At 42.7% G+C, this 22,872-nt stretch overlaps 1 protein-coding gene across 1 annotated transcript; it reads right to left on the reverse strand.

Moving 5' to 3' along the window:
- Nucleotides 1-464: 464 nt before the first annotated feature.
- Nucleotides 465-19,921, reverse strand: CD8A (CD8 subunit alpha). The gene is made up of 5 exons (XM_078852666.1): nucleotides 19,474-19,921; nucleotides 11,257-11,394; nucleotides 10,619-10,735; nucleotides 9,519-9,549; nucleotides 465-2,791 (listed from the first exon to the last, which is right to left on the reverse strand). Exons 1-5 carry the CDS (start codon nucleotides 19,919-19,921, stop codon nucleotides 2,740-2,742), a joined length of 786 nt encoding a protein of 261 aa, XP_078708792.1. The 3' UTR covers nucleotides 465-2,739.
- Nucleotides 19,922-22,872: the final 2,951 nt, after the last annotated feature.

Below are 22,872 nucleotides of genomic sequence, written 5' to 3' on the forward strand. Positions count from 1 at the left end.
GGACTGTCTCTTATGATTTTTAGGTAGAGCATTTAACACAATTGGGCCTCTAGGTGCTACTGCAATATAACTATATAGATAACTATATATAAAAAAGAACTAGACGTGTATATATATATATGTCTAGTTCTTTTTTGAATCTTGCTATGCTCTTGGCTTCAATAATACTTTGTGGCAATGAGTTCCAAAGATTAGTTATGCATTGTGTAACAAAGTTGTCCAAGTTATTGAGTTAACTGCACTTCTGACTCCTTCTGGTCTCTTCACATGCACCCCTCTCAGGTCTTGGGCCTCACGCCATCACCTCTCTTGGTATGGGATTATGTGATTCTCCCACTCTGTAGTCCCCTGTGATCAACCGTGGTTACCTCAGCAGGTCTGATTTATCCTCAGTACCTGCAGTTCCATCCCCTCCGGAGCAATGACAGTGATAACTAGTGACCAGACAGCATTAGTCAAGCAACGCATTATTTATTTAGTACAAAAGCCTTTCAGAGAAAACAAATCTTAAAACAATCAACACCCTACATGCTTGCCTGTCTTTCCCTAAGGCTTACCATTCCCTGGATCTGGGGAAAGATCCTAATCTTTCAGACTCCTCCACAGAGCCTATCTCTGGGTCTGTCACACATAGTGACAATTGATCCTCCTTCTTCTCCTGAGGAGACTTAACTGTTTATAGCCCTTTGATCTACTAGTTCCTTGCATTGGCAGAACAGCTATGTCACTTTGGTCTAGGGCCTGGAGGAATGCCACTGTCTTACAATTGCCCCTCATACTCCCTCCCTCCCTCCCTGACCCCTGTGTTTGTTGGGAGGGTAAGGGTTGCTTACCTCTAGCTATTTTGTTGCTTTCCTGCTTGCTTTTCTCACAACCTCCTATTAAGTCAGATCGATACATTCATTCAGGAAATTCCAATAACCCACCATACTATACTGTAACTTCCCTTTACAGAGCAGGTCACATGCAGTGTTCATAACATTATTATATCTCAGTATTCATAGATTATTACATGGCATCTCAACATCTGTCACAAAAGTATTTCTTGGTCTAGTGAATGGGACTACTCACAAGTCTTGAGATAGGCACAAGCTTAAGACTTTACTAAATTGGGGCCACACTTATTACCAGATCCATTGTTTAAGAAGAGATACACTTGGGATGTTGGAAGTGAATTTGGATTGTGTTACTATGATAGTGCCAATACATACGGGAACATTTTGCCTGGCTGATTTGTGTACAAATATGTAGTCAGAGATTTCTCTTGCCAGTCAACATCTTGTATCTACAGACTTATAAGGCCTTTATCCCCAAAGTATTTACGGGTTTAGCATGACAGCAAGGTACGGAAGAGACTAAGGTTAAAGACTGTGGTAGAGCTGGGATTTGAACCCAGGTCTCCTGAAGCCTAGGCCTGTATCTTTAACCACAGCAACACCTTTCTTCTCTTATTCAAATCTCTCAGCAAAAAGGTCATTTATATTTTTATTTAGTTCTCTAGCTTTTCTGAGGCTAAGAAGAAGACAAGGCAATGTACTTCAGTGAGACTATCTAGAAGTATAGTTGAATTGTTCCACAGTATTTATACTGATTGTTGGGAACAGAAATATTGAAAAACTTTATGGCAATTATAGCAAGAAAATATTTACATCAACTACGTCGTTGAAAAAAATAAGATCTTTCATTCTGTGCTTAAAACACTGGTTTGCGGAAAGGAGAGTGGGGTTAGATTTACTCTTTTGCCACTTGCCTGTGGGTGCCTACAAATAGGATGAATCCTGCATACCTTGATCAGTCAAAACTCCCACTGAAGTCAGTGACAGTCTACCTGAGTAAGGGCAGAATGCTGGAGCCTGCAATCTTTAGTCTTAGGGACTGTGAAAGAAATAACAGCCTTTTTTAGCATTTGCCCTTTCAACCCTGCATCATGTCTTCTAAAAGTTTTACAGTTTTATTGATTTTAGCCAGTTGCTGATATTAAACTCTGTGATTGTTCAACCTTAACTGGCTTTTTGCCCCCTTTTAAAATTAAAAATCCTAGCAGTGCCTAGGACCTGTGCTAATGCCGCACTTCCAGTTAGCTCAGCATTGGGATGCTCATTAGATTAAATACCTTTTATCTCCTTTCCCCATTGTAGACAGCATCACAAATAGAAATGTCTTCACGAAGGCCCCAGTCCTGCATCACTGAAGTGAATGAGAGCTTTACCACTGACTTCAGTTGCGGCGGGATCACGCACTTTGTCGTGGCAGGCCTAATCTGGCAGTCTTTACTCGGTTTTTGTGCAGGCAAAATTCCAACAGACTGAATGTTGAGATCTTTACTTAGCTGTTGAAGTCAATTGGTATATATCTGAGTAAGGACAATAAAAATCTCAGGATTTGCGCCACAGGCTTCAGTAAGTGAGGGTTTTGCCAGAGTTATGGACTATATCATTTGGCATGTTTTACTTTTTTATGACTTGAAAACCAGCTTGAAAGATTCAACCAAGAAAATTTTGGAGGGAGCTACATTTTAAAATCCAGGCAATACAGCTGATGTAGGAAGTGGCTGATGTCCAGCATTCTCTATATGCTCTTTTTGAACAGTTTGCCTTTTAAAAATTAACAGACTAGAAAGTACAAGAACAATTTAAAAAATAAAGTGAGAGCGAGAATGAGTAATGGAAATAGACGTAGGGTTTGTTTATGCAGTGACAGCTCCCGTTTGGAGATCCAGATGCAAATGGCTCAGTCACCTTACACATATCTGTTTGGCAAGCTGGGTTTTCCATTGCTCCCAGGCATAGGTCTAAAGAGAGAGGAAAAGGCAATGTTTACCATTTATTTGGATGTGAAGTGAACAAGAAAATGAGTTCTGTAAAAAAGCAAGATCCACCAGCATTGATCAGCTCATCTGGCCTTCATCTAAACCAATGGTTCTCAAGCTGTAGGCCATGGAGTACTTCCGGGTACACTTCACACTGGTGAAGCATCTGCCAGTCATCAACTAGTGACACCTTCTGCTTGCTGTAGCCCGCACCATAATTCTTTCAGGACCTTAGAAAGCCTTTTTGATCAGCAAAACAGTCCCCAATCTGGATCCTGTACAGCTGCTTCGTATTGTTCTTTGTGACACGGTATTGCCAATCCCAAACATCAAAAATCACGAGTCAGGCCCCCAGTAATCGTGAGGCTGCCTTTAACAGCATGAGATTTAAAAAAAAAAAATGCATTTGGATTATTTTTATTTGCCTCTGGTTTCTGATCCTTTGGGGTACACTCAGGTTATGTTTTCAGGCATTTCTCTGCAATCATGAGGGCTAAAAATGTCTTTTTTTTAAATGAAAGCCGAGACTCTTACATAATCACAGGACTCCTGGAGTTAGCACCATAACATTAAATATTATGAGACCTTTGATAAAATGGCAAGAATTAGCTTTTTTGGAGGAAGTACAACCATGATCAAATTTGTCTGCCAGACCTGGAGTAACAAGCACTCAGGGAAGAGAACTATAATGCAAAGTGACCTGGACTGATTAGGGCAGTGGGGGCTGCAGGCAACTGGGGGAAATCCAGTGCAATGTACTGTAAGGTCCTGCTCAGAGAACAGGAAATAGATACAAGAATAAAGGAGGGGAGTAACTAAGCTGTCAGTACCCACCATGTCAGAGTGAGTTTATTTGCTATACAGTCCTGCTATTACTTTTTCATGTAGCTAAGATTCCTGGTTTCTGCAAGGCAGGTGTGGCTTCTGGACATGGAGGGAGAAAGGGCATGTGGTCCCTGGGACACTTCTGATTGAAATGTATACTTTGTAGAGAAGTCTTGTATCAAATATCAGTAGGCTTGCCAGAATTTGATTTTTTTTTTTTTTATAATTTTGAAAGATAATGTCAATGTCTATTTTAAAGCAATTTTTTAGATTTTTATCAATTTATATGTTCACAGTTGTGCAATGTATGGGTTTTAAGCGATTTTTTTCTATTTTTGTCTATTTTTATATTTATTTTTATATTTTTAATATTTTTTTATTCTATATTTATCTATTTTTATCAATTTTCACAGTTGTGGGAAATTATGGGGGACAGACAATTATTTCATGACATCAGATGTTGAGATTCAAAAAGTTAGAGCTTTATAAACCATTAAAACACAAATTGTCAACATCACATGTCAAAATATACCAAGTAAACAGCCTTAAATCAAGCAGTCATACCTGTTTTTACTATTCATTTGCTAGTCCATCTTCTGTATTTTCCACTGAATGCATCTGATGAAGTGAGCTGTAGCTCACGAAAGCTTATGCTCAAATAAATTGGTTAGTCTCTAAGGTGCCACAAGTCCTCCTTTTCTTTTTAATAAATAAGTGGATGTTGACTCTAAGAAGTTCTTAAACAGCATTTTTCTTACTTTGCCTATTTGTAAATTTCAATTATCGATGGAAATATATTTTTGTTGGTTGCATGTGTGCGGTGAAATCAGTGTTTACTGACATTTACTGATAAAAATCTAATCCTTCCAAATCTAAAGAAGCGATTTGTCTTTACTTTCAAGGCCTCTCACAACCTATCAACTGCTGCCTCCAATAGGCCATGAAATGAGCCTCCATCTCCCACTTGTTAAATTTTCAAACAAGCACCTTCGTGCTTTCTCCCATGCCACTTGGGAGAAACTCCCCATAGACATCTGCATAACTAATACATTATCCTCCTTTAAATCCCTCCATCAAACTCTTTCTTGCTGTGATGCCTACAAAAAACTTGACAGCGGTCAGGCTGCTGGTGTTCTGAGACCATTGCCTGTCATGCTGACCAGTATTGTCTCATTGGTTCCTTGTACTCCCCTGTATGTCTGTATCCATCTGTTGTCTCATATCTGATACCTAGATTGCGAACTCCTTGGGGCTTTATGTTCTCTGTTTGTGTAGCACCTGGTCCTGGTCCGTGACTGGGGTGCCTAGATGCTACAATAGTACAAATACATTATCATCATCATACTTTACTTTATGACGGAAAGCTGGCAGCAAATAATAAGCCTGCTCCTACTTCCCTCTTGCTGTGCTCTCCAAGTCTACTAACGGCCAAATGCTGACAAGTGGTGAGCATCTCGGGCCTGATCCTGCTAACCCTTCTCAGTCATGGGAGTTGTAGCTCCGAAAGCACTGGGACTGCTTGTGTGAGCAAAGGATCACAGGTCCAGCCTCCTACTTCACACCCACCACCTCCATTCACTTCAGGCACTTGACACCTTGCAGGAAGGGCTCAGTACACACAGGATCCGGCTCAGGACTGTCAGTGTAATGTCTGGAATCACCTTCTATAGTAATCTGTTTCATCAGGTTCAGCTAAAAGGAAAGTCTAGCGGGCCAGATCCTCAAGCAGTGTAAATCTGCACCTCTCCAGGGCCTTTGGATGTACGCTTGTTTACAGCAGCTGAAGATCTAGCTCAGTGTACAGTGCATATTTTCACTGATGATTCATTTGTGGTGGAAAAAATAAACGCTGAAGTTGCCGGTGCCAGTCCTGGGGCCAGATCCTGTTGAGAAGCAGTCCTTTATCATCTGAGTCGTACCACTGAAGAGCTGTTATTGAAATCAGTGAACTGCTCACAAGAGCAAGGACTGCTTCTGTGAATAAAGGTTTTCAGGATTGGGCCTTTAATTCTCATTTCCCATCAATATCTGTGATATTCATTTTATTCACTACAGTAAAGCGTAAGGTTTAAATGCCTCACATAGCAAAAAGAAAACTGGTACTTCCCCTTTAACAGCTCCTAGCTCAAAAATTTTCCAAGATGTTCCTTCTGGCCTGAAACTTTCCAAGCTTTGGTCAGCCCTCAGGTGAATTTCTGGGGAAGTTTGAGTGCAATCCATCCAGCTGTTTTTGAATGGAGCCAGGAAAAATATACATGCTTGTTTCCATTTTCCCAAGATTTCATTTTGTGCACAAATGACATATCAACAGATGAACTTGATGCAGTAAGGCATAATTAATTGCTTTGCTAAGCTTTTTTGGGGAAAAGTTTTAAAATAATGGAAATGTAAGTAATTAAGATATAGGTTTCAGAGTAGCAGCCGTGTTAGTCTGTATTTGCAAAAAGAAAAGGGGGATTTGTGGCACCTTAGAGACTAACCAATTTATTTGAGCATAAGCTTTTGTGAGCTACAGCTCACTTCATCAGATGCATTCAGTGGAAAATACAATGAGGAGATTTATATACACACAGAACATGAAACAATGGGTGTTACCATACACACTGTAAGGAGAGTGATCACTTAAGATGAGCTTTTACCAGCAAGGGTGGGGGGGGGGGAAGAAAACCTTTTGTAGTGATAATCAAGGTGGGCCATTTCCAGCAAGAAAAGGAGTACTTGTGACACCTCAGAGACTAACCAATTTATTTGAGCATAAGCTTTCGTGAGCTACAGCTCACTTCATTGGATGCAACTGCTGTTAACTTGTTAACTGCTGGAAATGGCCCACTTCGATTATCACTACAAAAGGTTTTCTCCCTCTCCCCCCCTCCCGGCTCTCCTGCTGGTATTAGCTCATCTTAAGTGATCACTCTTCTTACAGTGTGTATGATAACACCCATTTTTTCATGTTCTGTGTGTATATAAATCTCCTCACTGTATTTTTCACTGAATGCATCCGATGAAGTGAGCTGTAGCTCACGAAAGCTTATGCTCAAATAAATTGGTTAGTCTCTAAGGTGCCACAAGTACTCCCATATTAACATAGCATAGTAATTTCAATGGGAGTTTTGGGTTGGCAAACAGGCAATATTTTTATTATTTATTACGGTAGCACCTAGGAGCCCCAGTCACTGACCAAGGCTCCACTGTGCTGGGTGCTGTACAAACACAGAACAAAAAGATACATCATGGCATGATGACCTCTTGGCCAACAAACCAGGTATTGAACTGGGGACATCCAGAGCTAAAAGCATGAGCTGCTATAGCTTGAACTAAAGAATCAACCCTTTCTGGCTGGGGGCTGTAACAGAGCTAAGTGAATTTTTTTTTTTTACCACAAAATGTATTTTTCAGGTCACCAAAACTATTTGCGAATTAGGGTCAAAGTTAGTGACTAGTTTTGGCCAAAAACAATTGGAATTTTATTTTCAAAAATGTTGAAGTGTGTCGGTTCAGCCCTTTCGAAACAAAAAATATGGAGTTTTGGTTTTAAAATGGCATTTTGTTTTGAAATTTAACTTTTAGAAAAAGAAAGGGTAAAAGGCACCACAAAACAATCCAAAACTGAACAAAACCCCCTTGTTTTGGGTTGAACCAAAGGTTTCATTTGACCTGAAACAAAATGTTTTCGTTTGGCAAGGAAAAACAGCAAAAATTCAGTTTGGGTTCTAACTGAACCATTTTTTCCCCCAATTCAACCCCCAAACTGAAAAAACTCTGTTATACGCTCAGCTCTTGACCACAACAACTCCCATGCTCTGTAGGTCAGCACAGAGGGGGCCTGTAACACACTCTGCGGTGGATTAGAAATGGCACTTCACAAGGCAATAAATATCTCATACTGGAGATAGAGTGAGATAATAGAGGCATATATATATATTTAGGTTCCTGTGTAAAGCTGCTATGGTGTGGCCACAAAGCTGTGATTGCTGTGTTATATTTAAAGATCAGAAGGCATTTTCATTCTAAAACCCTTTCATAAAACATTACTCTTTGGGCAGCAATTTCCAATGCTTGATCTCAGCCTACGAGTTCATTTTTAACAATCTGGTAAACATTCTGTAATAGGGAAATATTAAAAACAGCATTTTTCTTATGTTAATTTTTCTCAGATGAATTTTTTCATTTAGGTAACTCAAAAATAGCTTGTTCTGATATTTAAAATCTGACATATGTGCGTCCTGAAGGGGCAATGTGAAGCTTAGCTTTGTCTGCAGACATCGGATTTGCCAAAGAAAAGGCTCTGGAGGTTTGAAATACTATCCTGAGCATTCATTAAGTCCAGATGGCCTAATGCTAATCTCAACCCTGACGCTTAGGGCTTGTCTATAGTATGGATCTGTGCACCAATGTAGTTCCAACCAGTGCAAATTCCTAGTGTGCACTCACTGGGACAGTGTAAAATGAGGTTCACACAAGTGTGACGTGACCTTGTTTAAAACACCTTCTGTGGGCCTTCGGCAACTTAAAGCTACTTAAACCTGTCTACCTCAGTTTCCCATTAGTCAACACAGTGATGTTGCGAAGTCTTACTTAATGGTGGTAATAGCTTTGAAGATGGACAATAAGAACGTGATCTTACAAGCTCTTGGTGTATGGAGAGCCCATGAAGTCTGTGCAGACAGAACTTGTCCGGTTGAGCCTGAATGCTAGTTGTCATTACTATTTATTTATTTACTGTACTGCTAACAAGGTACATTTCACAGTGTGGTTATCTGAATGTGCAGTTGTTTATTCAAATAAATAAACATGCAACTATCTGGAAAAGGGGGAAAGAAATGATATCCAAAAATCTAAAAATATCCAAAATATCCAAAAATAGCCCCAAACTCTATGTTAATCCAACACAGTGGGCCAGGTGTCAAAGGGAGGGATAGGTCAGTGGTTTGAGCACTGGCTTGCTAAACCGAGGTTCTTGCTGAACCGATTGTGAGTTCAATCCTTGAGGGGGCCATTTAGGGATCTGGGGCAAAAATTGGGGATTGGTCCTGCTTTGAGCAGGGGGTTGGACTAGATGACCTCCTGAGGTCCCTCCTAACCCTGATATTCTATGATAGGTACTGCATCTTTTGAATCCAATAGTAGTTTTGGGAACAGAAAAATGCAAGATAATAGGCCTTACATTTGAGGTGTCAAAAATTCAGAACATTCAAGTTTCCATAGCAACTTTAACACTGCCCCCTTGTGTGTATATATTATGGCACACCTTTTGTTACACAATTAGGGCTTGATCCTGCAAGGGGCTGAGTTCTCTGACCCTGATCCAGAAAAGGATTTAAGTACAGCTCAGCTTTAAGCATGTGTGTACTCCCACTGTCTTCAATAGGATCATGCATGTGCTAAAATATTTTTCGGGGTCCAGGCCAGAGGACTCAGCACCTTGCTGCCCTGAGATAACAGAGGCCAATGTGACAGCACGCCTGCTGGTAAAACAAAGGAACTATACTTTCTCTTACTATCCTCGACAGAGACGTAACATTTGGTAGGTACATTGGGTGATCCTCTAATGAAAGGGCCTGCTGTAATTCATATTCACAAAGTCTTCAGTCTGCAAACTCTTTGAGGCATGAACTGTCTTCCTGTGCGTCTGTATAGCACCTACCCCATATTGGGTGCTACTGAATTTAAATGGTAAATAATAATAACAAAGGGGAAGAGGTTAAAGCAAAAACCTTAAGGCTGATTTTCCGGACTCAATGACACACAGAAATCCTCAGAAGTAATATTGTGTGCATATGAGGGGGCAGATGCGTGGGACTTTTTGGCTTGTGGTAGCAATTTACTTTATAACACGCTGCGCAAGAACTAAAGAGAAAATGCCCCAAAATGGAAGTTTACCAACCTTTTACATTTGCATCTTCGTCTTCTGGTTGCTTTAAAAAGAAAAGAAGATGAAGTTGAAAGAATTAGCGAGCGAGTCATTGTTCAGTAAGAAAGACTCTGCAGCAACACATTACCGGCATTCCACCCCGCAAAATCATCCTCTGCATGCTAGAGTTGAGTTTATATTTGCTGTAGGTTTGGTTCAGCCACTGTCTCTTTTAGCTTTCTTTTGGGCAACCCTTAACCAAGGTAAGTAGTCCTTATCCAACCCGTCGTCCTATTGAAGTCAACAAAATTGCTCCCATGAATAAGAGCCGCTCGTGTGATTAATGGCTGCAGGATCCAGCCTTCAGTTTGTATTCAGGACTAAAACTCAAAACTGGAGCATGGTCTGTAAGTTACTGTTTGCTATCGATACCAATCTGGAAAGCCAGTGAAAATTTGTTTGCAGCGATTATTTCTACAATAAGCAAGTGGCATGGTTTGCCAGCAGAGCACAACCAAATTTACACCGCAGCGACTGAGATCTGACCCTGAAAAAGAAGGAGGACTTTCTGAGTAAAGATCACCCTGTGCCCTCTTCACGGAATCCATTTCTGTTGCCCACGTACTCTGGGATAATAAGACATATTGGGCCAGATCCTCAGCTGGTGTAAATTTGCATTGCTCCACTGACTTCAATGAAGCTCTGCAGATTTACACCAACGGTGGATCTGGCCCACTTAGCCAACGTCATCCCTGGCATAACTCCAGGGACATTGCACCAGGGCTGTATTTGACACAATATATGGGAGAACCATTTATTTTAGCACAAAAGAAGCAGGCCACATCTTTGGGCAAAATTATTTTCATGGCCCTGGCTGCTCTCTGCTGGGGGAATCTCTGTGCCACTCACCAATTACAGAAATACACAATCCAATGGCTGGAAGTTGAAGCTAAACAAATTGAGTCTGGAGATAAGGCCTACATTTTAAAGGCGCAAGCAATTAAGGATTGGAACAATTTACCAAGGGTCATGGTGGATTCACCATCACTGACCATTTTTAAGTTGTAAACGCTGCTCTCTGGCCTTGGAGCGAAGGAGTATCTGGCTCAGCCGGTTGGAGAGGGGTCACTTACTTTGACACACCGTGATGGTGGCCAGCAGGGCAATGAGGAGGAGAAGGCAGGTGCTGGCTAAGGGGACCCAGATGTAAATGTTACAGGATAAATCCATCCCTTCCTTTGGGGTTTTCGCTGCAGAGACAAAATAGCGTAAAAAATAAAACGAAAGCAGGAGCTTCAGCGGCCCCCCGCCCCCCGGCTCCGCTCCAAGAGGAGGGATCAGGCGGGGGGTGGGGATGCAGGATGCACTCGGTGCGGGCCGGGGAGGGAGGGACAGCTGCAGGGTGCACAAGGTGCGGTGGAGGCAGAGGCGGCCCGCGCCGGCCGACAGCGGGGGGGAGCCGTTTCTGCTACTCGGCAGCGATCCCAGCGGGGAGGACGGGGCTGGTGCTCGGGCCTCAGCCGCTGACTTTATCGCCGGCCGGGGCTGGTTTAAGGAGCTGCCGGGTTTCCCTCCGCAGGGAAAACACGTGGCCGGCAAACCCGGGCTGGGGATCTGTTCAGCCCGGGACAGCCGGCGCGAGCCTGGGAGCCAATGCTGCGTGCAGAGCGGGCGGCCAGGACCTGTGAAATCACAGCCGCCCCCCTCCCCGCCCGCCGCCGCCGGGGGCTCTGTCTCCCCCGAAGCCGCGGGGTCGAGCCCAAGCCGGTACCTGTGTTCGGGGAGTGTTTGCAGCCCCCGAGTTCCCCGCTGCGGGTGATGGTGCTGGGCTGGGGCGTGGTTGCCTTCGGAGGGGCGGCTGTGGTGGCGGGGGCTGGAAACAAGAATGGAAACAACAGGTAGTGAAGTCAATCTCTGTCCCTTCATCTCCTCTCGCTGCCTTCCTCTGACCCTCCCTCCAAGACTCACTCCCCCCGTAGAGGCTGTGCCATAGCCCCTGTGGACAGCAACTCCTTCCCCAGCCAAGGGTACTCTGTAGGGTCCTCCTGGGGCAATCCCAGTCCTGGAACAGACACCAAAGAGCAGCAAGCTCATCTATCTATCTATCTATCTATCTATCTATCTATCTATCTGGTTTTATCTTGCTGCCCATCATCATAGTATCTGGGTGCCTTCCAGTCCACATAAAATCAGTAGCAATAGGAAAGCCCCTGGTGGACTTCATGGAGTCTCTGGCACTTACAAATAAATAAATTTGTTAGTCTCTAACGTGCCACAAGTACTCCTTTTCTTTCTGATAATTCAGAGGTCAAAAGAACATCCTATCATGCAAATGAATTGTAAACACGGGATATCTCAGTATTCATCTCTCTTTGAAATGTACTGTGAATGGTGGAAGAACAAACAAATGGCATTATGTTAACTTGTATAGCTAATTACAGGTGCTGGACTTCCTTCAAAGTTATCCTAATTACCTTTTGTTCCCTGAGGAATTCCAACTTGTCAAAAGACATGAAATGGTATAAAAGATCCTTGGTCCTGAATCTGCCATCTCATATCTACTTAGACTTCATCAGGGGAAGTTTGAGTACAAGACTGAGGTCCCAGTGATGCTGGTGTGCCATGAATACTGTATAAGATTTTGACATTGGACTATGACCTATAAACTGAATTCTAAATAAACTCGTTGCAACCACAAAGCTCACCATCTCTGCTATGAATCTGCACCTAAATGAATGGAACTCATATCTGTATGTATATTGATCTTTTAACCATACTCTCTCTCTTTTGTTTTTTAATAAATTTTAGTTTAGTTAATAAGAATTGGCTGTAGTGTGTATTTGGGTGAAATCTGAAACATTCATTAACCTGGGAGGTCATGTGTCCTATCCTTTGGGATTGGTAGAATCTTTTCTTTTATATGATGAAATAAGATTTTCAGAAAGCATCATATTTGACGTGGGTACCTGGATGGAGGCCTGTGGCTGTATCAGTTTAAGAGAACTGTGTTGTTTGGACTTCTGAGTAACCAGTAAGGTAATAAAGAAGCTATTTTATGCTGTCTTGGTAAATCTAAGTGTGGGAATATCCATCAGCTTTATGACAGGTTTCAGAGTAACAGCCGTGTTAGTCTGTATTCGCAAAAAGAAAAGGAGTACTTGTGGCACCTTAGAGACTAACCAATTTATTTGAGCATGAGCTTTCGTGAGCTACAGTTTCCACGGTATGCATCCGATGAAGTGAGCTGTAGCTCACGAAAGCTCATGCTCAAATAAATTGGTTAGTCTCCAAGGTGCCACAAGTACTCCTTTCCATCAGCTTTATGGGGATTGTCTGCCCCATTCTTTGCAGTTCACCCTAATTGAGTGTCCAGCTGGCTCCCCACTAGGACTCCAGTCACAGTGGCTTAGTCATGCTGGGATGCACGTTACCACAGACTAATTGGGTTTTTGGATCAGAACCACACACTTGTCAAAAACGTAATTTTGATATTGGAGAGCTTAAGGGTTAAAAATCTGTTACAATGAGCGTGCAACAATCATATGAAGAACTTCATAGAAAAAGCCTTGAACATTTGTGCTTACAGAGGGGGTTGTCGTTTAAGAAAAAAGCCCCAGATCAAGAACTGAAAAATCTGCTAAGGGCAAATAATCAGGAAGCAGAGCCAGTGAGAATGCTTGCAATAAAAAACAAACAGCAATTTGAATTTGAACAGAAGCTTACGGATCTTCGTTTACTGTGCAGTGGCAGTTAGAAAAGCGAACAGAATGTTGGGAATCATCAAGAAAGGGACGGATAATAAGACAGAAAATATCCTATTGCCTCTATATAAATCCATGCACAGCTTGAATACTGCGTGCAGATGTGGTCGCCCCATCTCAAAAAAGATATACTGGAATTGGAAAAGGTTAAAAAAAGGGCAACAAAAATTATTAGGGGTATAGAATGGCTTCTATATGAGGAGAGATTAGTAAGACTGGGACTTTTCAGCTTGGAAAAGAGGCGACTAAGGGGAGATATGATAGAGGTCTATAAAATCATGAGTGGTATAGAGAAAGTAAATAAGGAAGTGTTATTTACTCCTTCTCATAATACAAGAACAAGGGGCCACCAAATTAAATTAATAGGTAGCAGGTTTAAAACAAACACAATAAAGTATTTTTTCATGCAACGCACTGTCAACCTCTGGAACTCCTTGCCAGAGGGTGCTGTGAAGGCCAATACTATAATGGGGTTCAAAAGGGAGCTAGATAGATTCATGGAAGATATGTATATCAATGGCTATTAGCCAGGATGGGCAGGAATGGTGTCCATAGCTTCTGTTTGCCAGAAGCTGGGATTGGGTGCCAGGGCATGGATCACTTGATGATAACCTGTCTGTTCATTCCCTTTGGGGCACCTGCCATTGGCCACTGTCAGAGGACAGGATACTGGGCCTGATGGACCTTTGGTCTGACCCAGTATGGCCATTCTTATGTTCTTATATACTGGAGAAGAAAAAGCTAGCTGATATGGAAAAGGAGGCTAAAGAAAGGATTGATAAAATGGAAAAAGAGGCCCATTTAAGGCATATAGAATGGCTAGCTGCTGAGGAGAAGGCTCACCAGATGCAACAGGAATCTGCCAGACTTCAGTTCCAAGTGTTGGAAGAGCAGAAAAAAGCTGCCACAACCTGGAAATCCATCCCCTCTGGACAACAAAAATTGGGAAAAAGAATTTTTTCTGTCTACCTTTGAACATCTATGTGAAATTCACCATATCCCATATTCACCATATCAGCGTATGCCTGTCCTGCTGACCAGATTAATTGGGAAAGCCAGGGAAGTGCTCAGTGAAATGGGTATGGATGAAGCCTTGGATAATGTAAACTATAAAGATACTGTGTTAAAATGTTTTAAGCTTACCTCTGAAACTTGCAGGTTGAAATTTAGAGATTTTAAAATGTCTAATGGTATTTCTTATGTGGAATGTGCTCATAAACTGTTAGGTTTTGTCAGGAAGTGGATTACTGGTGAGAAAGCTTGGAGTAATTTTGAACAGTTAATGCAATTAATTACACTTGAACAAATGTTAAATTTGGTGCCAGATGAGGTCCAGGCTGCTATATGCGATGGAAAGCCCAATTCTGTTTTGCAGGCTGCTGAAATTGCAGATGAATTTGTGCAGAATTGAAGTAATGAAAGAAGTAAACCCCTGGGAAAGAATAATCACCATTCACCCCAGTTTAATAGAAAGGAAGGGCCTAGGAGTAAACCTAACCCCAACGTGGATAAAAAAGCTCATGGGAGCCCAGAGTTGAAAACCTCTTACCCAAAAGGGAGGCCGGTTACCTATTACCAGTGTGGGAAGCCTGGGCAAATAAAGCCAAATTGTCCAAAGTTCCAAACCACCCCACGACCTGATACCCCTGTGAGTGCCAATGCCATAAGTATGAGTGCAGATGCTAACCCTGTAAATGTTAACATTGTCTCCCTAGCCCCAAAGGAGGATGTACGGGAAGGACAGGGTCTCGTGAATTATGTCAGAACTGAGCCTTGGAGGGGTAGTGATGAATTTATTAGAAACACAAGGTAAATGGTGTGGATTGTTGTGGTTGGCGTGATACAGCGTCAGATATTACTTTAGTTAAGAAATGTTATGTCCGAGAGGAGGACAAACTGGAAGGCAAGAACATAATTGTTCTGGCTTTAGCCGAGTTTCCTGTAACTGTTCCTTTAGCTAAGATCCACCTGGAGTGGGGGGATTTTAGTGGTGAACTGACGGGAGGTATTTGAGATAAACTTCCAGCGGATGTTCTGATAGGGAATGACATTATGACTAAGTTTAATACGGTGAATGTCATAACAAGGTCTCAAGAGAAGTATGTGCTGATGCCTCTAGCTTGCCTGATGTCAGTGAAAAGAGCCATGAAGGGGAGGAGATGGCCTCCAGCCCTTCAGGTATGGAGTCTGGCAGCCCCCTGGCAGGGGGATCAGGTGAAAATCTTCCTGATGTGTCAGAGATGGTTCTGAATTTAAGTGAAACTCAGAAGGAATTTATTGCGGACCAGCAGAGCGATGTTTCATTGGAACAGGCCACGGCCAGTGCTCACAGGAATACCCCAACTGAGGAAGGAAGGGGTACAGTCTTGATAAGTGATGGATTGTTGGCAAGGTTAGTGGAACATGGGTATCCCTATACCTTCCCTTTTACCAGTGTGGAGAATTGTGACAGTGAAGGAAATGTCCCTTTGTCTGTTAGGGGTAATGACTTGCCCATGAAGGGAGCTACCCCAGTCTCCAAGCAGTTGTCTGTGAATAGCTATGTCTGCTGGGACAAGGGAAATGGTATCCCAAGCTGTTTGTCTGTTAAAGGGGAATGTTTCTCCAGCTCTTTTCTGTTTGTAGAGCAGACAGAAAAAGCCTGTTAGCCTATGATGGTTGAAAATTTATCAGTTGACCCAGAGTTGATTCTGGATATAACTAAAGCCCAGGAAGGAAGTGGTCCTAAATTTGTGTTTGCTAGGGATGATGACATTGCAACCAGGTTGCATCCAGTTGATGTCATAGATAGCTCCCAAAGACCAAGCAATTCTGGTGCTTCTATTTTGCCTGTTGCTAGTGTGTTGCTGGGTAAAGATACGACAACCTTGTCTGATCAGGGTGATATCATAGCCAGGGCAGAAGGAAATCATGAAGGTGATTTGACTATGTTACCTACTGACAGTATTGAAACTTGTAACAAGGAAGAGAATGCTTCTAATCTTGTGACTATGAAGTCCAGCAGTTAACCTGAAAGGGGGTTTTGTGAAAATCCTCCTGATGGGACAGAAGTGATTCTGGATTTAAGTGGCACCCAGAAAGAGTTTGTTGTTGCTCAGGAAAATGTTCCTTTAGAGCAAGCCCTAGGTGAAAAGAGTAAGGGCAGAATTTATGTGGAAAATGGGTTGTTGCTTAGAAAGATTCCTGAAGAGGAAAATCTTCAGGGTAGTTTTTGCAAGCAGTTTGCTGCAACTGATGGGTGTGGAAATGATTTGATTGAGTTAACTCAGGGTGAATCACTGCATAGAGAAAGCAACAGTTTGTTTAGGAGACTTGTTCCAGTTCCTAACTGCCAGATTCTTTCTGAGGTGTATAGATCCACTGACTTTGCTTTAGAAAGACCCAGTGTGGATCGCTTTGAAAAGGTTTCAAATGAAATAAAAATTGTTAGGGAATTTAAACAGCCCTATAAGCATAAGCAGCTTGTTGGGGAGACAATGTTGTTGGAACATGAATGTCTCCATGTTGATTCTTTAAGTAAGCAGTCTGTGACTTAGGTACTGAGGAAAGATCGGGTTACTGGTTACTGGGTTACCAGGATGCAGAGGAGAGCAGGCAAACTCTCATCTCTAGATATTTTGGATATGTCTTACAGTCTCTGAGTGTACGTGACATTTGATTCCATGTGGAAGCAGTGGTTGGTAAGGGAAGAACAAAAAAACCCTTGAGTCTAACATGCTAGTGAAAATGGATGGTATCACTTTAAGACAGAGTCCAGCCTTGGAATTGGTAAAGGTTGAGGATTTGAAAACTAGTAAACAAGCTAGTGTCTGTGCTGATGCAAATTACCTGACTGACTGGGGGGTAGAAAGACTTGCCCATAGCCATTGGCAAAGAGGATGCACCGAGTCAGCCAATGGATTCTGTTACACAAAAGAGTTCAGATTTTGACCCTACTGGACAGGGAGGAAGGGAAGAATTAAACCTTGCAAATAAAAGCCACAGGTTAACCCTAAAGTACCAAAACAACAAGGAAGACCCTAAGGTCAAGAAAAAGCTACAAAGGTTCAAAAGGTATATTGAACAAGCTGACCTAAAGAGTATGTCTAAAACCAAAGGCTTGGCATGACAAAAATAATTGTAAATGTACACATATGATAGAACTGATGTTAATGTTCTTGCTAATGATTGTAACTAACTTGTTGCTGATACCAAGAACTGTAAAAATGTATGATGTGCATGGTCTTTTGGAAAATCCCTTGAACATGTTAAGAGTGGTGCATAATAGAAACCCTTATGATTATACCGTTTGGTTCAACAAGAACACACTTTGTATTAAAGAGCCTAATAATGTTAAGGTTTCAGAGCTAATGCATAGACACATTTCTAAAACTTTCCACAGCAGAAAAACCACTACAAGCTTGAACTGCTGAGCACAAAGGGAATTTGAGGTACAACACCACACAGCCTTCATGGCTGAATGCCAGAGTAAGTGCTCTTTAAAAAACATTAATGGCTATGTTAAGTTAATAAATAGACAAAACCCTGGAATGACTAAAGTGTTTCACAAATATTGTACTAAGTTTTTGGCTGGGGCCAAAGCATGGCTCAATAATTTTGCCTTAAAAGAATTCAATGTAAACACAGCTCATATCACTGTTGAAAGGTCCTTAAGGTGTATCCAGGAGCTCTAATTTCACCCTTCCACACCAGTCTCACATTGGGGGTTTGATGCAGGCTAGAAAGGGTTAAATATCCTGGAAAATAAATAACCCACAGAAGACATGTGGGGAGATAATGTTTGTGTTTTTATGTATTTCCATATGTATAAGTAGGGTGGACAATGTAATCAACTGTCCCTGTCTATGCTGTATTCTGATAATTCAGAGGTCAAAAGAACATCCTATCATGTAAATGAATTGTAAACACGGGATATCTCAGTATTCCTCTCTCTTTGAAATGTACTGTGAATGGTGGAGGAACAAGCAAATGGCATTATGTTAATTTGGATAGCTAAGTACCGGTGATGGACCTCCTTCAAAGTCACCCTAATTACCTTTTGTTTCCTGAAGAACTCAAACTTGTCAAAATACATGAAATTGTAAAAAAGATCCTTGGGTCCTGATTCTGTCATCTCAGATCTGCTTAGGCTTTATCAGGGGAAGTTTGAGTCGCAAGACTGAGGTCCCAGTGATGCTGGTACGCCCTGAATATGAGATGTGGACATTGGACTAAGACCTATGAACCTGAATTCTAAAGGAACTCTTTGCAACCACAAAGCTCACCATCTCTGCTATGAATCTGCACCTAAATGAATTGAACTCATGTCTGTATGTATATTGATCTTTTAACCATACTCTCTTTTGTTTTTTTAATACATTTTAGTTTAGTTAATAAGAATTGGCTGTAGCATGCATTTGGGTAAGATCTGAAACATTCATTAACCTGAGAGGTGACGTGTCCGATTCTTTGGGATTGGTAGAGCCTTTTCTTTTATATGATAAAATAAGATTTTCAGAAATCATCATATTTGACGTGGGTACCCGGATGGAGGCCTGAAGCTGGATCAGTTTAAGGGAACTGTGTTGTTTGGAGTTCTGAGTAACCAGTAATGTAATAAAGAAGCTGTTTTATGCTGTCTTGGGGATTGTCTGCCCCATTCTTTGCAGTTCACCCTAATTGAGTGACCACAGCTGGCTCCCCATTGGGACCCTGGTCACATGGGATTTGTTGGGTAGAAGGGGGTGTCAGTGATGGGGTTTGTTGGGTTGAAGGGGATGCCAGTATTTTGAGCATCATTCCCACGGTGTTATCCATGCTGAAGCATGACTGGGAACTGGGAGGGGAAAGTGAACAGGCATCTATCCCATTGTCTCCAGTCTCCTGAAGGAGGGGGATCACTAGGACCCTACGGGGAAACCAACACCCTGCTCTGGGACACCCAACTGCTGACAGTTACGGTCAGTGAGTGGAGGTGAAGGGGAGTGATGGAGAAGGAGGGTGAGGAAGATGCCAGGAGTCCGCGTGGCTGAGACATTCAGGGAAAGTGAAACATTGAGAGGGGTGTGCTGGGCACGGGGCTCTGTACAGAGACCCCTGACACCTGCCCACCTGGGCACACAGGAAGAAAGGGCCTGGTCTGAGGGGTGATGAGGATGATAAGGATGATGCTGAGCTGGGATGGAGGGGGAATGCTGGGGTTACAGCACAAGCAGAGGGGGCTGAAATGGGGTGAGGTTCATGCTGACCTGGCAGGTGTAGTGGGATCCCGGAGCTGAAGTGCAGTCTCTGGTTGTGGTTGACGATGCAGTAATAATTGCCCTGGTCCTGCTCCTGGAAGGACGTCACGGTCAGTCTGTAGTTGCTGGATTCTTTTTTCGCCTGAAAGCGTTCGGGTGGTTTTCCATTCTCTGTCGCTGCCACCCGGCCAAGGGAGGTAACGAACAATATGAACTGGGGGGCAGAATCCCTGTACTGGCGCACCCAGGACACACCGCTGTCGGACAGGCTGTGGTCTGAGATCACACACTCCAGCTCCACGTTGGCTCGCAGGGAAAGGGGGCTGCTGCCCCTGTGGAGCCTCACACTCATTTTTCTTTTCTGGCCCTGGGATCTGCAGCAGCCTGAGGGAGAGAAATCCAGCCAGCAGTTATCAGCACAGTCACACCCATCCACAGAGAGTGTCCTCAGCACCATCCCAAGCCGTATTCTCCTTACTGGGGTCTCAGACCTCACTCAAAGCTCCATCCTCGCTGATTAGTGCCATGCAGACACCCAGAGCAGTGAACCAAGACTATTACACAGGGCTAAGGGATCAACATGCTCTCAGGCAGACTCGAGTAATGCATTTCAGTGACTGCTAGGATTCAGGTCTACAGTGTGCTCAGCGATTGCCCTAGCCCTTACAATGGCTGCCCTCGTTCAATAGATCATCTGATGCAGAGAAGCCATCTGGGTGAAAGCTCGGGTTACACTGACATGTACCAAGTTTTTTAAAAAAAGAAAAGGAGTAGTTGTGGCACCATAGAGACTAACCAATTTATTTGAGTGTAAGCTTTCGTGAGCTACAGCTCACTTCATCAGATGCATACTCAGTTTTTTAAAATGATGCATTGGTCTTAACTGTGCTGGAACCCAAAAAAATCCTTGGGCCAGACTCTGCTCTCAGTCATGCTGGAGTAAATCTACTGGCTGCACCTGCATGCCGGAACTCAGGCTCTGGGCCATTTTCTTCTATTCACTCGCAGAAACAAAGTAAAACCCCAAACTGAAAATTAATCTGGTGAGTTTGTTTGCTTGTTAATCTTTGTTTTGACTCCTTGCCCATTTGTTTTGACTCCTCCATCCAGATGACTCTGGAGAGACCACCCTAAACTCCCATTATTAATTACCCTTCTTAAAGAGGTTACACTAAATAGCGATTCTGTACTCACACAAGCTCAGACTGAGAAAAAACAGCAAAGAAACGAATCTGGCCATTTCTCCTTGTGCTGACTCTTCTCAAGAAAGGCGCAGCAGAGCAAAGATGAATTTGCTCATTTGGCTTGATAGGACGTAGTGCTTTTCGGAAGGATGTGATGTCAGCAAACATCGTAGGAAAGTTTCTCAGCCTCCAAAATTAAGTGAACCAAGAGGAGAAGAATTCATCTCTTAGCCAGTCCTGATTCATTTTTAAATATTGGTTTCAATTATCTTTTAATTTAAGGCCAAACACCTTTGCATTGTAATCAGGGATGATCTGTCATGTATCTATCTTCTTGCCAGTGACTGTACTTTTCCTTTACCATTCACTAAAATGAATGTTGATTGGAGCAGCATTGGATCCTTTAGATGGGTGGCTCTCAGTTTTTTCCATATTGGGATCCACTCTCAAACTCTCCTCCCATCTAACTGGGATCTAGTCGCAACCCTCTTCCCATTGAGATATATGGGAAGTACAAGGTGGTTGTGACCCGAGGTTAAGAACCCATGGTTTAGATCTCAGTGTTCAAATCCCATATCTCCTATTTCCTGATGGAAAGTTCATTGCATTACACCGAGGGCTTACTACACTGAAGGCCTGCTTCAGTGACGATATTACCTATGCCAACGGGAGGGCTTCTCCCATCGGCACAGGTAATCCACCTCCCCGAGAGGCAGTAGCTATGTCAATGGGAGAAGCTCTCCTATCGACATAGTACTGTCTACACTGGGAGTTAGGTCAGTATAACTGTGGCAGGGATGTGAATTTTCCATATCCCAAGTGATGCAGTTATATCAACGTCAGTTTTTAGTGTACACCAAGCCAGAGTCTTAGTGAAATGCCATAATGCTATAATGTTATAATGTAGATTTCAAAACACACTATTTTATTTATATACTAAGCAGGATATAGCACACAATCAGATATACCTGTTGTACAGTAAATTCTATGAAAAAAACACAGAGTTGGGATCTAGGTTAGTTGCACCCATGCCTTCAGTCAGGTGTTACTATGCTTGCAAACGCTTTGCAAAAACAACTTTGTGCAGTGCTGAGGGTCTGTGCTGTGTAAAACCCACCAAGAGCGGCCCACGACCCTCATGGTATTTTTTCAGATCTTGTGGTTTTATTCTCTTAACCACTGTGACTTCCGCCCTGCAGAAGAGGAATAAATTCTGTTATGTACAAGGCCTTTGCTCTCTGCACCAGGGCTACTGCAGACAGAGGTGGAGGGGATGAAACGCCACAGGGTCTTTGCAGCACAGAAAGCAGCTCCACAAGACAGGAGGGCATTGACTTTTGTTGCGCCATCTCTTGTTTCTTCTCTTGGCTGTTTCTGCCTTCCATGTCTTTGAAAACTGATGGATCTTGGAGCAGAGTCCCATGCATGGCGTTTTTGCATTAGACTCTGTGATCAAAGCACCCTTTTCCCGTTCATGTTGGAAACTTTGCACCTCTGACCTTTGATAGAATTGTTATTTTGGCTGCTACTTTGATGAGATGGTTATGAGAAAAGAAACAAAAAACTGACAGACTCTGGGCTAATTTAAGCAGACATGGAAGGATCTTGAGTGTATGTGTGTGTGTGTTTTTAATTTGTGTCTTTTCCAGGAACATACAATGAGAACGCAGGTGATTTTCCATCAAGTCTCGCTGAGCAAACATCCTTGAAACGGTGAAAATGGCTGCTGAAGTCTGCCCGAATATACCAGACATTTGCAATATTAAGAAAGAATGTGCTACTTTGATAAAAATAACACAGCAATGCCGTGTTTCTGGTTAAAAAAGAAATGTTCTTAATTTTCATCAAGCAAACATCTATGTCTGAACCTCAAAACTAAATTCATGTGAATTCATGTGAGTTCTTTACATGGTTCCAATATCATTGCAATAGTTTAGCATCATATAGGTCAGTGGGTCTCAAACTTATTTCATCACGTCCCCCTTCTTTGCGTCTGTATTAGTTTACACACACACACACCCCGGGGCCTGGCCAGCAGCTGCTGTTTTCCTGCCACCCAGTTCTGAATGTGTGAGGTAAGGTTTTTTTCCCCTAAAGCTTCCCACGCCCCCACCAGAATACCTTCCATGCCCCCCACGGAGGGCACGTCCCCCCCAGTTGGGGAACCTCTGGTGTAGCTGGAAGCAGAGGGAAATCCAGTTCTTCAGTATTCTGGAGTATTCTG

This window comes from Lepidochelys kempii, chromosome 4 (genome assembly GCF_965140285.1).
Source record: "Lepidochelys kempii isolate rLepKem1 chromosome 4, rLepKem1.hap1, whole genome shotgun sequence".
NCBI classification, from domain to species: Eukaryota; Metazoa; Chordata; order Testudines; family Cheloniidae; genus Lepidochelys; species Lepidochelys kempii.

Excerpts from the sequence above, each read along its gene's own strand:
- CD8A (XM_078852666.1), bottom strand. The coding sequence starts at position 19,921 with ATGGTGCTGAGGACACTCTCTGTGGATGGGTGTGACTGTGCTGATAAC. Across the intron at positions 9,550-10,618 it reads CACCATCACGGTGTGTCAAA|CAACCAGAAGACGAAGATGC; the intron begins GTAAGTGACCCC and ends TTCTTTTTAAAG. Across the intron at positions 2,792-9,518 it reads CGAAGATGCAAATGTAAAAG|ACCTATGCCTGGGAGCAATG; the intron begins GTTGGTAAACTT and ends CTCTCTCTTTAG.